A 14,975-nucleotide genomic window follows, 5' to 3' on the forward strand; every position below is an offset into this window, starting at 1 on the left:
GTTGAAATTTGTTTCATTGTGCTACCTGTATTACTTGAATTACTATGTGTTATTTGAACTACTAGGATTACTGGAATTACTATGTGTTATTTGGACTACCTGTATTGCTGGAATTACTATGTGTTATTTGAACTACTAGGACTACTGAGATTACTATGTGTTATTTGGACTACATATATATTAGTAGGAGTATTTATGTTTAGTATGTAGAATCGATATATATTTTATGATTATTATCAATTGGTAGACTAGTTACTTAATAAATATATATTAAGACTAAACTAATACACAACAGTAGCACTTAATTAAAAAAAAACCAATACACACACAACCAGTGACACTTTATTCAACTAGAATTATTACTTTGCCAAATATCAAACCTTTCATTCACTCAATAAATCACCTACTCCATTTCAGTTTACATTTATCCTAACAGTCAAAGAGATTTCGGTTTCATATCACAAACAATAAACCAGGAAAACCAATTGGATCCAATAAGAAAGAACTCATAAAAATCGTGAGCTCTTGGTTTTTGTTCCAATTTATACCAATTCTACAATTTCAAGATGTTTTCCCCAATTTCAAACCACAATCTCACTTACTAAGATCCTACTAAACTTTTCGTCTACAATTTACAAGTTTTCCCTAATTTTTATCTGACCTAAATACAAAATGCAAGGAAATTAAGGTCAAGAAATCACTTACCAGGATGAAGGATGTCGATTCAGAAGATGAAGTCTTGATTAGAACAGAAGAAGAAGAAGAATAAGAAGAAGAAACGATGAGTTTGTCGATTTTGTCGCCGTTTTTGGAAATCAGAAAGAACACGAGGAGAAAGAGAGGAGAGAAGGGAAAGACACGACAATTTTTTTTCTGTCCAAACGCAGAGTTTAGGTTTAGGAAAAGGGTTATACCCGTATGTGTTTGGGTGGGCCGGGTTCATGTTTGGGTGGGCCGGGTTCGTGTGGTTGGGTCATGTCATTATGTGATTTTGTTAGGGTTATATATGTATTTAGCCTATTTTCGTATTTCAAAATAAATAAATAAAATTATATTTTATTAATGGGAGATTTGAGCATTTTTCGTGAGTCAAAAGGGTATCTGAAGTTAATCTCCTGTTTAAAAGAAAGTAAAAAATAAAAATAAAATGCAAAAATTTATACCAATGAAATTAAAAGAATTTTCTTGAAAGTGTACGTATGATTGACATGTCACCAGAAGTCAACAAAGTAATTTCTCGATTAATATATAGGAGATTAATAAAAAAAAGGCAAAAGTTTCGACCAATGAAATTAATTTTTTTTTTTTTGAAAGTGTATGTACGATTGACACGTCACCAGAAGTCAATAATGTGACTTCTCAATTAATATATAGGAGGATTTTGTTAGTCCAAAATAAATTGTTAGAGAATGTTATATTATATAGTAGGTTCATTATGGATCATTCATTTATCAAATTGAAATTATTATATATTCTTTCGTTAAATAAAACCTACAGAATTACCTAATGTGATCAGTAAGACTTTCTTCCTCAACTTCATGATCAGACATATCTCAAGCGCACAAAATACAAAGGCGGACAAGCTTGCACGTGGTGCGAAGAGTTCTCCTTCAGCTATGCTATATGTCGATTCGTTACCCCCGGTTTGACTATCTGAACCGGTGGTCTCATAGGCTTTAGCCTTTTATGTTGTTAAAAAAAAAATTACCTAATGTGATTAAGATATATATGACAATTAATGATTTTAAATAACAAATATTTGCTAACAATCTGCATACTTTCTATCATTTTTGTTTAATTATTTATTATTAAAATAAATTACACAATTACATTAATCATATAATAAAATTTTAGATTTTTTGTATATAATGAATTATACTAGTTTTTCAAAACTAGTATAAAGGCCCTGTTAGTTTACGTGTGTCGCGACCTGCGACCTCCGACTTGCGACTAAGATTACATTCGTTTACGTGTCGCGCGCCCTGCGATCTGCGACCTGCGACCAGTCGCGCGATCAAAATTTTCTTAATTTTTAGTCACTATTTTTTCGGGCGACTTGAATGGGACTCCGCGACTGGTCGTGCAATCAGTCGCGCGACATCAATACGAACAACAACCTGCGACTTGCGACATGCGATCAATCGCAAGTCGCATGTCGCAGGTCGCAGGTCGCGCGATAGGTAAACGAACAAGGCCAAATTACTAAGACTGTTAAAAGTCTCACACAAATTTTTGTGATCAAGGTTTAAAGTATATTTTATAACAAGATACAATTATTAAAAATCATATATGAATAAATAATTTTATTTTAATAGGTGTTTATGTTAATGTATATATATATATATTTCATATCGTTTAAATTAAACTATACATCATATGAAAATACATACTTATATTTTTATATTTGCGTTGAACATATATTGAAAAGTTAATATTTTAATTTTGAAATCTTCATAGTTTTTTTAAATGATTATCAATTATTAAAACCACTAAACATTTCTCACTAAAAAAAAATCGTTGGTGTAAAATTTTGTTACACAAATATACAAATAATCATATAATCATTTGAGTAGAAACCTCGTATTAATAAATATCACAATTAAAAGTATATTATATGTCTATATTAATATCATTTAAATTTAATTATATCGTATACGATATATAAGATTGATTGTTTTGACTTATTTACTCTAAAATGATTGCGAATAAACAAGAGCGGTCGTTTAATTTATATGCGCACGCCAATTTATTACGTAATAGTAATTTATTTTTTAGTTATTTAATATATAATTATTATTTCATCATTTGCAGACAAATATAAAATAAATATAAAATATTTATTTTGCACAAGGCGCATATCTTAACCTAAGTATGTATCTCTTTAATAATTTTAAATAAACATTTTTTAAATCTCATGCTAAAACAAAATAACGAAATGAGAATAAACTCAAAAATTAATATTTATATCGAATAATAACCAAAATGAAAAAAGCGATACAAAATGAGAAAAATATTGAAGATAGATAGGATTGACACGTGAACGTAAAGTTCTTATAATCATAATTAACTTTTAAATTGCTAAATCAAGATATAAAACCGAGTTGACATAGTTTCATTGTAACCAAATAGTAGGTCTGAGATTATTCAGGTTAAATGTTAGATTCTTATAGTGATTCTTTGACTTAAAATATTTTTAAAAATGAGATTAGCTCATAAGTAAACAAATTATATAATTAACAGAAATGTTTTAAAAAAAATATTTAATGGTCAAAAATATTAATTCGATCAAGAATATAAATTTTATTTTTTATATGATATTTTTTAAATAATTTTTATATAAATTCATTACGCACAAAGCACATGTATTATCCTAGTAAATAAAATATTCTAGAGATCAGATTTTGAGGTGCCCAAGAAAAAATCGAAGATTTTAATAAACGCTTGGGGAAGTAGGTGCAACTCCCGATGTTGTCATGTGGTCTACCATTGGGCCTGGTGATCTAACATTCTGATAACAACCTGACACGGGTGTTTTTTTTTACAGTTAATTATGATATTACAAACAAAGAAATATTATAAAAAGATTCTATAGCCGACAAATCTACTTACCTTATGATGATTCACACCTGACTGCATCATCCTGAGCCGTCTTATGAGATCCATGCCTGACTGTATTCCTTGCGCCTTGCCTCCTATATGTTTTTTTCCATAAATTTGCATAATTCGCCTTTACTGAGTGTATAGGCTTGTATTTTTAAAAAGTAAGATATTTTTTTAAAAATTCAACTCGTAAATAATGTTAACCTTTCATAACAGTACAAAACTTTACAAATCTTTTCTCGAGAGCGACTCCAAAAGACACTCTATAACTTTAAATATGATTTTTTATTTTCCAAAAAGAAGCTTCAAAACTTTGAATTTGAAGTTTTGAGAAATGAAACTCTATATTTGAAGTTTCAATACTCAAAACTTCAAATTTGAAGTTTCATATTTTTATTTGCATTTTGGTCCTTGCAATTACACATCACATTTATGATTCATAAATATTTTATTCTTTATTGTTTTAATCCTTATAAAAATTTTATCTCATAAATATTTTAAGTTTTGTTTACAAAATTTAAGTTTACACATAAAATTAAATAAAACTTTAAAAGAAAATTTAAAATATTTAAAACTAGATTTAGATAACAAAAAATATACAAAATAAACTTAACAAAAAAACTTTTAAAAAATTACATGAAGACATAACTATTACAAAGATTTAAATATAATAACAACACTAATAGTTATGTAAGTTTGATCCGGAACCTTAAAAATTTCCAAATATTGTCCAATTTGTTTTCTGTAACTGAAGATGGTTGTTGTTGTTGATGATATATTTTCGTACAATTCTTTCTTATTCATATTGAATATATTCACGAGTATTAATATCATTGGTAAAAGTTAGTCTTTTAGCAATATTTTATGTTTCTCTTTTACTTTCTTGTTCTGATCTAATGTATTTACAAGTATTAATATCACCTGATTTCAACAGTTTTTATCTCTAATCTATAAATTGAAAATGAGGAGAGCCGTTTTTACTTCGAAATGCACTAGTAGATCATATATGCATTATGAAAATCATTTTATGGAATAATATGGTATTTTGCTTAAAGTTTAATATTAATTAAGTTATTCTGTTTAAAATTTTATATTTTAATATAATATTTTATTAATTAATATTGTTGTAATATGTTTATATATGTGTTAGTTATTTACAAAAGTTTTATGAATTCAAATTGATTATGACAAATATAAAGGCCATATTAGAAAATACAAATAATTTTGAAGTTGAGTTTGAAGTTTTGTTTTTGGAGAAGAACATCTTTAAACTTCAAATATAGAATTTGAGAAATTTCAAAACAGAGTTTATTTTTGGAGATGCTCTAACTTTGATCAGCATTACTTTTGTATTTTCTTTTTTAAAAAGTAAAATAAAAAAAATGGAAAAGTGGAATATAGAAAATACCCTAACAGAAGCTAAGACAAAAGTAATTAAAAGCAAAACACGAAGTCAAAAATAGACAATAACAAAAAGAAAGCGAACGCAAGTTGCTTGGGATACTATTTATATCATTATATGAATTCACATATCAATCTAGTTTGTGTATAGAAGTTTCGTTAGAATGGCCTGTCACGTAAATTACGGCATATAAGAGATATAGACGATGCGCTTAAAGGTAAAGTTTATCTGCTCTTTAGCTTTCTTATATTTGAACATGTTCCTTGAAAACCAAATTAAACCAAACCAAACCAAACCAAAGGAGCTGAAAAAAAAAAATACAAAGAATGCATTTATTCAATTTTGTAATAGAGATACAATGGTCGATTTTGAAATAATTTGTATTATAAATAATTACAGTGCCACTCCTACTCCCCATGCAAATCAGTAATTTATTTGAACTTTAAATGTTATCATGTCTCTTGTTAATAGATTAAAGTACACATATACGTATTCGCCTATCCATTCCATTTCATTCCCTTACATATATTGTCTGCTACTGTCGAAAGTATCCGCTTAACATGGTAAAGTGTTTAGCATCTTCTTTTGTCTGTCTAAATGAAAGCATTGGCTTTAACCATAGTTGTTTTAATTAGTAAATGCATTGGTTTTGCTCACTATTTAACTATTCTTCTTCAAAACATATGCAGAAGAAGACTTGGATCTTGATTTTCTCAGTGTTCATCCTCCAGACCTTCACATATTCGAAAGCTTTGGATGTTACTCAATATGGAGCTGTTGGAGATGGAGTTACAGACGATTCTCAGGTAAAAGACAGATTCGTAGACGTAATGTAAATAAAATCTTTGCTCATTGTTTCCAAAAATATCGTAATGTTAAGAATCTTGTTTTTCCTTTTTTCTTGGTAGGCGTTCTTGAAAGCCTGGGAAGATGTCTGTAGCGGGGCAGGAGATGGGCAGCTTATCATTCCGGCAGGAATGGCATTTATGTTGCAGCCCTTGAAGTTTGAGGGTTCTTGCAAATCGACCCCTATTGTTGTTCAGGTACTCTGTTTTTCCCTGCTTTTTTTTAAATAATACATTATTTTGTTTTGACATTAGTAACGAATCTACTGATTTAATTGAAGATTTTGGGCAATCTTGTTGCATCAAGTAGAGGAAAATGGAAAGGAGACAAAGATCAATGGATTCTCTTCTCAGACATAGAAGGGCTTGTGGTTGAAGGTAACGGCGAATTAAACGGCCAGGGTTCGAGCTGGTGGGAACACAAAGGCAGTTCTAGACCAACCGTAAGCGGCTTTTTTTTTAATCCTTTCCAAACTCTTTTTGGTTTTTTTGTACCAAAACTTTTTGTTGTGAGAGTAGGCATTGAAGTTCAAGAGCTGCAACAATCTTAGACTTAGTGGCTTAACTCACGTAGATAGTGCGATGGCACACATTCACATAAACGGTTGCAACGATGTAACCATCTCAAATCTCCGGATAAATGCACCTGAATCAAGTCCTAACACCGATGGAATCGATGTAGCGGTTTCATCTAATGTTATCATCCAGGATTGCGTAATCGCCACTGGTATGAAACTGTCACTCAAACTATTTTTGGAGATTTGTGTAAATTCCAAAATCAGAAAATAATTTAAAAACCAGGGACGTTGTATGAACGCAAAATATATTTATATGTCAAACTAGACGGTCCCTCGATTGTTACATCCAATAATGTCATTGGCAGTGTGCTGATCTTTATACATTATCGGTTCGTTATGAAAAGGACTTTGTAATTATTATAGGTGACGATTGCATTGCGATTAACTCGGGGACGGCTAACATCAGAATATCCGGTATAGATTGCGGACCAGGCCATGGAATAAGGTTAACCAGTTACAAGATTCTACTTAGAAAATGTTCATTAAAATATTTATATTAAACCATGTAACTTTGAAAATTATAGCATAGGAAGCTTAGGAAAAGATGGAGAGATAGCTTCAGTGGAGGATGTATGTGTCCAAAACTGTAACTTTAGAGGAACTATGAATGGAGCTAGGATCAAAACCTGGCCGGTACGTTAAGTTTCTTACTAATCTCATTTAGTAATTTTTTTGTAACTTTATTTTGGATAAAACATTATGGTAATATTCACAGGGAGGATCTGGTTACGCAAGAAGGATTACTTTCAATGGAATTACTCTAGATAATGTCGAGAATCCTATCATAATCGATCAGCATTACAACAATGGAGATTCTGATAAGTCCACAGATGATAAGGTACGTATACAATAAACAAAGATGTATACATTGAACTTAAGATTGTTTTTATGAGAAAATGTATTTTACTTTGTAACTTTCTTTAGTCCTCGGCGGTGGAAGTGAGCAAAGTTGTGTATAGTAACTTCGTGGGGACGTCCAGATCAGAGTACGGTGTTAGCTTTAGGTGCAGCACGAGAGCACCATGCACAGAGATTTTTCTGAAAGATGTGAAAATAGAAACGGCATCGTCAGGAATGGGACAAGTAGCGCAAGGACAGTGTTTAAACGTGAGAGGTGGTGTGTCTACACTTGCTGTACCAGGTTTAGAGTGTTTAGCACTTTCTACAGATATGTTGTCATGGGGGACAATGCCGGAACAAGCTTGTATGTTGCCGCAGCAATCAGTGCAACCGAACACACGACCGTTGCAAGATCCATTATGGGTTTATGGAAGCAGAGGACAACGATTAGGAGTATATAGTGTCGTATTAACTTCATTAATCTCTTTTGGTTTTAGTTATGTTTTAGGTTAGTCAAAAGTTTCAAAAACATATTCAGTGGGTTGAGATGATAAATTAATTGGTTTTTGTTATTGTCACAACCTAGATTCAAGCATTACTTGTGTTATAAGGTGCGTAAAAATTAATTTCCGATTTGGTATAGGTCGGTTAGTATGACTTTCAAATTGGTTGTGATATGAATCAGTTTGGTTTGGATCAAAACAGGTCCACCTAACATAATGTTCAAGAAATAGCTAGTCGGTAAGTAAGTATTTTATAGCGGATTATTAATTAGATGGACGCCTAGACCAATTTGTTAAAAGATTATTCAAGAAAATTTGTTTCGTTTAAATCTAATTTACCGACTAAGGACTACACTGATTTTTAGAACACAACTAGTGTCAGAAATCTGATTTTTTTTTTTTTTTGTCATCAAAAGCTTCATTCAAAGATCAAATAGGTCCTAACACTCTAGCTTCGAAACCTAGTTGTTGAGGGACCTTAACGTCTACAAGTATAAAAGGTGAATCTCGTGATCGGGCCTCTTTTGCAAGAGAATCCGCACGAAGGTTCAGAGATCTTGAAATGAAGCATAAAGAAAATAGAGAAAAAGATGATCGAAGTAGTTGAATATCATCGAGTTCCGGTGCGAGTGCTGGCCAGGCTTTTGGGGATGTAACGATTTGCACCAATTGTTGACAGTCGGATTCAAAATTCACATGTTTGAAACCGCGTCCACTTAGCTCTTCCATAGCCCAGACGAGGCACTCTGCCTCCGCATGTAGTGGTGAGTTCGAGCGTCTAACCTTGCGCTGTCCCACTACTATCTCTGTATTCTCTTCCAAAAGTGTGAATCCCAGTCCAGTCCCGGTGTCCTGCTCAGTCCATGACGCATCGACCTGGCATCTCCATCTTCCATTCGCTGCAGAAGTCCCATGCGCTTGTTGTGTCTCCTCGTGAGTCTCATCTGTTCCAACCATTTCTGGCACAATTTGAGCTAGCTTCCAAGCCTCCGCTTCATGCCTCGCTAGTTGCAGAGTATCCATTGGCGATGTGTCCTTATTACTGAAGCATTTATCATTCCGGGCTTTCCACAAATACCAAATGATCCATGGAAAGATAGGTGTATCCATACCTTCAGTATTTAAACTTCCTCCCAGTCGCAGCAAGGTATCAAAATTAACGTATATAGATGAACACGGGAAAAACCCCGGAGATGAAGGAACTGTCGACAGGGCCCAACATTGGATTGCCGGTGAGCATTCAAAAAGTATATGATTAATGGTTTCATTCTCTGCTCCACACCGTTGACAGACCGTATCTGTACCACAATGTCGCTCCTTTAACTTGCTTGCTGAGGCCACGTAGCCTGACAGTGCTTGCCATAGATAGTGTTTCATTTTTGTCGGGGCTTTCAGCTTCCAAACTTTCTTCTTAAGACTATTGCAGCTCGGTTCCAAGAGCATTTCAGCATCCTGCTTGTTCCTCCTCTGCTCCACTGCAATAGCATAACCCGATTTCACAGTGTAGCATCCTGAGCTTGTATGATTCCAGCTATATCCATCACTCCGGTTTGTCTTGCTAATTCGGAGAGAGATAATCTTAGGAACGTCCTCCGCGTCTATGACTTCGCTTATAAGATCGACCTTCCATTCCTTCCTGTCATGGTCAATGAGATGATGAACTCTGAGATCAACGTCAAAGTTTGGCAGTTTTGGTTTTGCAGCCCTAGCAGGAGACCCGGGGATCCAAACATCCTCCCAGACTTTTGTTTCTGCGCCAGTTCCAACGGTTCTCCTGATCCGGTCCACTAGGATAGATTTTGATGCCATGAGGCTACTCCATCCAAACGATGGTGAGTTGGCTTTCCCAGTCAGCAAAGGGTTAGAAAATCTATAATATCGTCCTTTAAGCACTCTGGCTATGAGGGAATGCGGGTGTGTCAGTAGGCGCCACACTTGCTTGGCAAGTAAGGCCAGATTGAAATCTCGGAAGTCCCTGAAACCCAATCATCCTTCCTCTTCTGGAACACAAATCTTGTCCCAGGCAACCCAATGTAGACCTCTGTTATTATTGCCTGTGCTCCACCAAAAGCGCGCCACTGCGGCGGAAAGATTTTTACAAATCCCCTGGGGCAGCAAATAGCAAGACATAACATACGTTGGTACTGATTGTGCAACTGATTTAATCTGTACCTCCTTCCCACCTTTTGATAGAAGTTTCCCTGACCACGAATTTATCCTCCCATTCATTCTCTCCTGGACAAATGAAAAAACTTGTTTCTTTGATCCACAAATCTTCTCCGGCATACCCAAATACATCCCCATTCCACCTTCTTTATTGATTCCAAGTGATCTTTTCAGATCGATTTTTTTGGACACTATGACTTTAGAACCGAACAGAACTGAAGATTTTGATTTATTCAGTTGTTGTCCTGAGGCTTTACCATAGACGTCGATGATACGAACCAGTTCTTCGCATTGGGATTGCTCCGCTTTGCAGAAGAAGAGGCTATCATCTGCAAAAAGCAGATGAGAGATGGAGGGGCTTCCTCTAGCGATCTTGATACCTGTGATGTCTTTGTTCCTTTCAGCCTGCTTGATATGTGAGATCAGCACTTCGGTACACAGTATGAACAGGAAGGGTGAGAGTGGATCGCCTTGTCGGAGACCCCGGGATGGCGTTATAAGTCCTTTGGCTTCGCCATTGATCAGTACTTGGTACGAGACAGATGTTATACATTTCATAATTCTCGCCACCCACTGTTGGTCAAAGCCAAACTTCAGCAGCAAAGCTTCCATGAAGCTCCATTCAACTCGATCGTATGCTTTGCTCATATCAGTCTTAATCGCCACATATTTTTCCTTACAACTCGGGTTAGTCCGCAGGGCATGGAACATCTCTTGTGCCACCATTATATTATCCGTAATGAGCCTCTCTGCTACAAATGCCGATTGTGTTTCTGAAATGATCTTGGGCAGTATGCACTTCAATCTAGAGCTGAAGATCTTGGATATGATCTTGTATCCCACGTTACAAAGACTGATCGGCCGAAATTCTGTCATCGATTCCGGTCTGTCCATTTTAGGTATGAGGCAGATATTGGTCCTGTTCAGTCGTTCATCAAGCTCTCCCGTCTCGAAATTTTTTTGAACCAGGGTACATACATCCTTACCCAAAATACTCCAGAACCGTTGATAGAAAAGACTAGTCATACCGTCTGGCCCTGGAGCTTTCTCAGGATTTATAGCAAAAGTGGCTTCTTTAATCTCCTCATCGTGAGGGATGCGTAATAGACGTTGGTTCATCTCATCACTAACCGAAGCGGTAATGTACCGGAGTGTTTCATCAATCGTTTCAGGATTCGTTGTTGTAAACAGCTGCTGGAAATAGTCAGTGGCCACTGCTTCGATGTCTTCCTCCGAGCTAACCCATTGATTCATCGAGTTCCGCAATCTGGTTATCCTGTTCCGGGCCCGCCTCTGCTTTGTCTTGGCATGAAAGTATTTTGTGTTACGGTCACCTTCCCGGAGCCATAATACACGGCTCTTTTGCTTCCAGTACATCTCTTCCTCTCTATATGCCGCACACAATTTCCACTTTATCTCTAGTTCTTCTTCACTTGAGATATTCTCATCGTTCTGTGCCGAGTCCAGCTGTTGTTTTAACATCTCGATCAGTTTGGCATTGTTGGTAGGCCGGTGCTTCTTCCATCTCGAGATAGATTTGCGCGTTCTACAGATCTTGTCAAAAAGTTTCATGGCCGGCTCCCCTTTCAATGCTTCCCACTCCTCTCGCACCGCCTCTATAAAGCCTTCTTTACCAAACCAGTTACGATCAAATCGAAAATTCCTCCTTCCTTGTTTGTCTTTGGATTGGAAGCGCGCAAGGATGGGTCGATGATCAGATCCCCATCGTAAAAGATACTCCACATATGTGTGGGAAAAGATATTGTGCCAGTCTTCGTTCCCAACCGCTCGATCCAAGCGGCATTGCACCCGTCCTGCTCTTGTTCTTCCAGCCCACGAGAACGGGTTCCCCTTATAGGGAAAGTCTATCATACCACAACCTGACAGCATGTTTTTAAATGATAGGAATGAGGCATCAGTACGTTTCTTCCCTCCTTTCTTTTCCGAGTTGCTGGTAATCTCATTAAAATCACCCATTAGAAGCCAAGCTCCCGTCCTAGTAGCGCTCATACGTAATAGCCTTTCCCATACATTATCTCGGCATTCCACCACCGGATCTCCATACATGAAAGTGATATACACTTTATGTCCATCTATCTGCGTTTCAATATCAATCATACGATTATTTGAAAAGTTAATAATGACTTCAGACGCATCCATGTAAAACAAAGCAAGTCCACCGCTCCTACCAACAGGATCCACGGTGAACAAATTATCATAACCAAACTCCAACTTAAAATCATGCAAAAATGAAAAACTGTTTTTGTTTCAGAAAGAAAAAGAAAACTAGGATGAAAGTATCGATGCAACTCCCGCAGGTGTTGCTTTGTCAGGAAGGCGCCCGCTCCCTGACAATTCCAAGCGATTGCACTCATATATGAGTACTGGGTGGTTTCTGGGACCCCACCGAACCTAAAGCAACAGAATTTTTTCGGCTTCTTACAGCCGAGGGATACACCTCAGTACGAGGGACCGTCGTGGAGGTCAAAACTCTCCCTGAATTAAGCCGAGCATGCTTAGACAATTTGCTTTTGGGTGAGGCACGACCTCTGATAGCCAGCTTCTTGGAAGCTGTTAGACCTTTCGTATCTGGGCTCCTCATGTTCCTGCGCTTCCCATCGACTCCAGTCGGTTTGTCTTTCTGTCCCTTGCTCCCTTGTTTCTCTTGTTTCCTCTCCTTCTCGTTTCTAGCTTCCTTACTTGACGTCTGTATCTTCTCTCCTATCAGGTCTTCACCAGCCATAGCCCTATTCAGCTGCTCCTGGGCCTCTTGATTCTTTGAGGCAGGCTTCACGTGTGTTATTGTTGCATCCGTCTCCGGAGGTTCCTGCGTCTCAGGGACCATAGCTACTTCCTCCATCAGATCTTCCAGAAGGTCATCCTCATCTATCATCTCCTCATCCATCTCAAGATCAACACTCCCGTACTGTTCAGCCAATAGGTTCATCTCTTCTTCGCTCAAGAGAAGTGGGTCCTCCTCTCGCCTTTGTTCCTCCAATTGGGGTTCCTTGTTAACCACGATAGCCTTTTGTACTGTCGTCCTCGTATCAATTTGCGGTATCGGCGTATCGAGATGCCTTGGAGGAGAGGGATTACGCTTCTCCGGGCCCACCTGATTCACAGGGAACATTGTTGTTATCGGTTCCTTAATGACCAAAGTCCCACTAGCAAACCGTTTAGGATCTCTGTTGGTCTCCTTTTCCATTTCTGTCCCGACAATTGCTTTCTCTTTCAGAAGACGCCTTCGCTCATCCTCTGCCTCCCGCTCTCTACCCTCTATTTCTCTGTTACATGGTTCCTGAGCATAGCGAAGGCGATGCTGGTCCTCACTCTGCCTTTCCACTGAACGGACGGGTTGCCATTCCTTCCTCTGTTCTTGCCGTTCATGATAATCTTGTCTTCCTCCCTGATGGGGTCTACTGTACGGCCGAAACGCTTCTCAGATAGTCCTTTGAGAGTCAAATGACGTTCGTTTCGATCTCGTAGGGGTTTCAGTCCTTCTTTTCTCATTGTCTTGCACTCTGGACCGATCCCCAGGCAGTGGGCTTTTCTATTTTACTCTCCAACTGGAGGATGACGCAGAATCGCCATATCGTCCTCTATAACTAAGACTCTCAGAGCCTTTTCTTGTGAATTTTGGGAGCTCGCGTCTATCTTTGTGATACGGGTGGAACCTTTCTCGTCCTCGAGATTCTTTACCTGTCGGGCTCTGGTCAAGTCTGTTCCAGACGTTCTTAGCAAGATTGTCTCTCCTGTTCGAGATTCTATCTCTTAAATCTCCATGTTCAGATCCAAAAGCTCGATCAGAGCTTGAAATCTCATTCCGTTTTGCTTGAAATCGTGACGTTTTTCTTTCGAGGTGTACCTCCCGAGGATATCTCGTCTGTATGTCGAAGCCAGCATGATTTTCAAAACCTCTGGCTGGAGCAGAGAAAGCCTCTATCGCTGCTAGCTCTTCCTTTTCTTTCTGTTCCAGTCGGAGGATTCGGTTAGCCTCTCTCTGCTCTGGAGATAACTCAGGGCAGGTTCCTTCCTCGTGTGATATCCTCTTACATGTAAAGCAATGCCTGTGAAGATCTTCATATATGATCAATGCTTTTACTACATCCCCATTATCAAAACCTACTTTGCATTCAAACTTCAGCGGCATGTCCCCATTAATGATGACTCTCACCCGTCCTCCTTCCACATCTGCGGTATCAAAAGAGCCCAGTGCTTTTCCTATGCTTTCGTACGTTTCCCATTTCTTATAGTGAATTGGGATTCCTGATACTGATGCCCAGAGAGCGAGAGTGTTAGGGAAATCTTCCTTGATGGTTGGAATCCATTGTTCCAGTGAAAAGCTCCACTTATTAAAGTGGCATGGGCGACGTTGTAAGACTTTTTGAAGGTCCTCCTCTTTATCGAAATCAAACTGAAACTTATTATTTCCCAGATTAGTTCCACGGACTCTTCCTTCCACGTCCCAAATCCTCCGTTTCGGCATATGTTTCAGGAGAGCTTCAACACTTCTACCATCAGAGTGAAACATCCTTCCTACCAGCGTGAGTTTAAACTTTGCTATCAAATCCGAATTGTCGAAAGCTGGCACTCGAATAATCTCCTCCTCTTTCTTTTGCACTCGACGTCTTATGTAACGAGGGTTGTCCCCTCTGTGACGTGATTCCACCATACGATTCATCGTCGCTTACCAATACCGTGATCAGTAACTTGACCTATACGCACCAAAGGGTGGAAAGAATTCTTAAATCCACAGCAGACAAAACAAAAGCGTGCACTGTAAGCAATACAGGACTCCGTAAGTAAGAGAGGAGTGTTCGATAGTCTCCCTCCCTTCTTCCTTTACACTCCACGCCTCACAGATCCAGTTTCGCCAAGAATCGCCTTTTTGTCAGAAATCTGATTAGGAACACAAAATATTGCTTAGAATCAGAGTTATTTACATGTTTAACGAAACATAACTGACAACAAATTTGTTTACTTTTCCATACAGCATACATAATAACATTACAAGAGATGAGAAACATGTTACTATTCGTCT

The 14,975-nt window shown here is 37.4% G+C and overlaps 1 protein-coding gene across 3 annotated transcripts; it reads left to right on the forward strand.

Annotated features, from left to right (window-relative positions):
• Nucleotides 1-5,119: 5,119 nt before the first annotated feature.
• LOC106397789 (probable polygalacturonase At3g15720) lies at nt 5,120-7,860 on the forward strand. 3 transcript variants are annotated; one of them, XM_013838416.3, is made up of 9 exons: nt 5,120-5,219; nt 5,692-5,808; nt 5,911-6,045; nt 6,129-6,290; nt 6,367-6,574; nt 6,789-6,870; nt 6,950-7,058; nt 7,141-7,263; nt 7,350-7,860. In XM_013838416.3, exons 1-9 carry the CDS (start codon nt 5,208-5,210, stop codon nt 7,776-7,778), a joined length of 1,377 nt encoding a protein of 458 aa, XP_013693870.2. In that variant the 5' UTR covers nt 5,120-5,207; the 3' UTR covers nt 7,779-7,860. The 3 variants fall into 3 exon arrangements, with proteins under 3 accessions (XP_013693870.2, XP_013693871.1, XP_048612951.1); XM_013838417.3 differs by lacking the exon at nt 5,120-5,219 and adding an exon at nt 5,413-5,565; XM_048756994.1 differs by lacking the exon at nt 5,120-5,219 and having other exon boundaries at nt 5,572-5,808.
• The last annotated feature ends 7,115 nt before the right edge of the window (nt 7,861-14,975 follow it).

The sequence above is a fragment of the Brassica napus genome, chromosome C5 (assembly GCF_020379485.1).
Source record: "Brassica napus cultivar Da-Ae chromosome C5, Da-Ae, whole genome shotgun sequence".
Taxonomy (NCBI): domain Eukaryota; kingdom Viridiplantae; phylum Streptophyta; class Magnoliopsida; order Brassicales; family Brassicaceae; genus Brassica; species Brassica napus.

Bases quoted from the DNA above. Each gene is read 5' to 3' on its own strand.
- LOC106397789 (XM_048756994.1), top strand. From the start codon at position 5,641: ATGCATTGGTTTTGCTCACTATTTAACTATTCTTCTTCAAAACATATG. The intron at 7,059-7,140 runs GTACGTTAAGTT...TAATATTCACAG, and splicing joins CTAGGATCAAAACCTGGCCG to GGAGGATCTGGTTACGCAAG. The intron at 7,264-7,349 runs GTACGTATACAA...AACTTTCTTTAG, and splicing joins ATAAGTCCACAGATGATAAG to TCCTCGGCGGTGGAAGTGAG.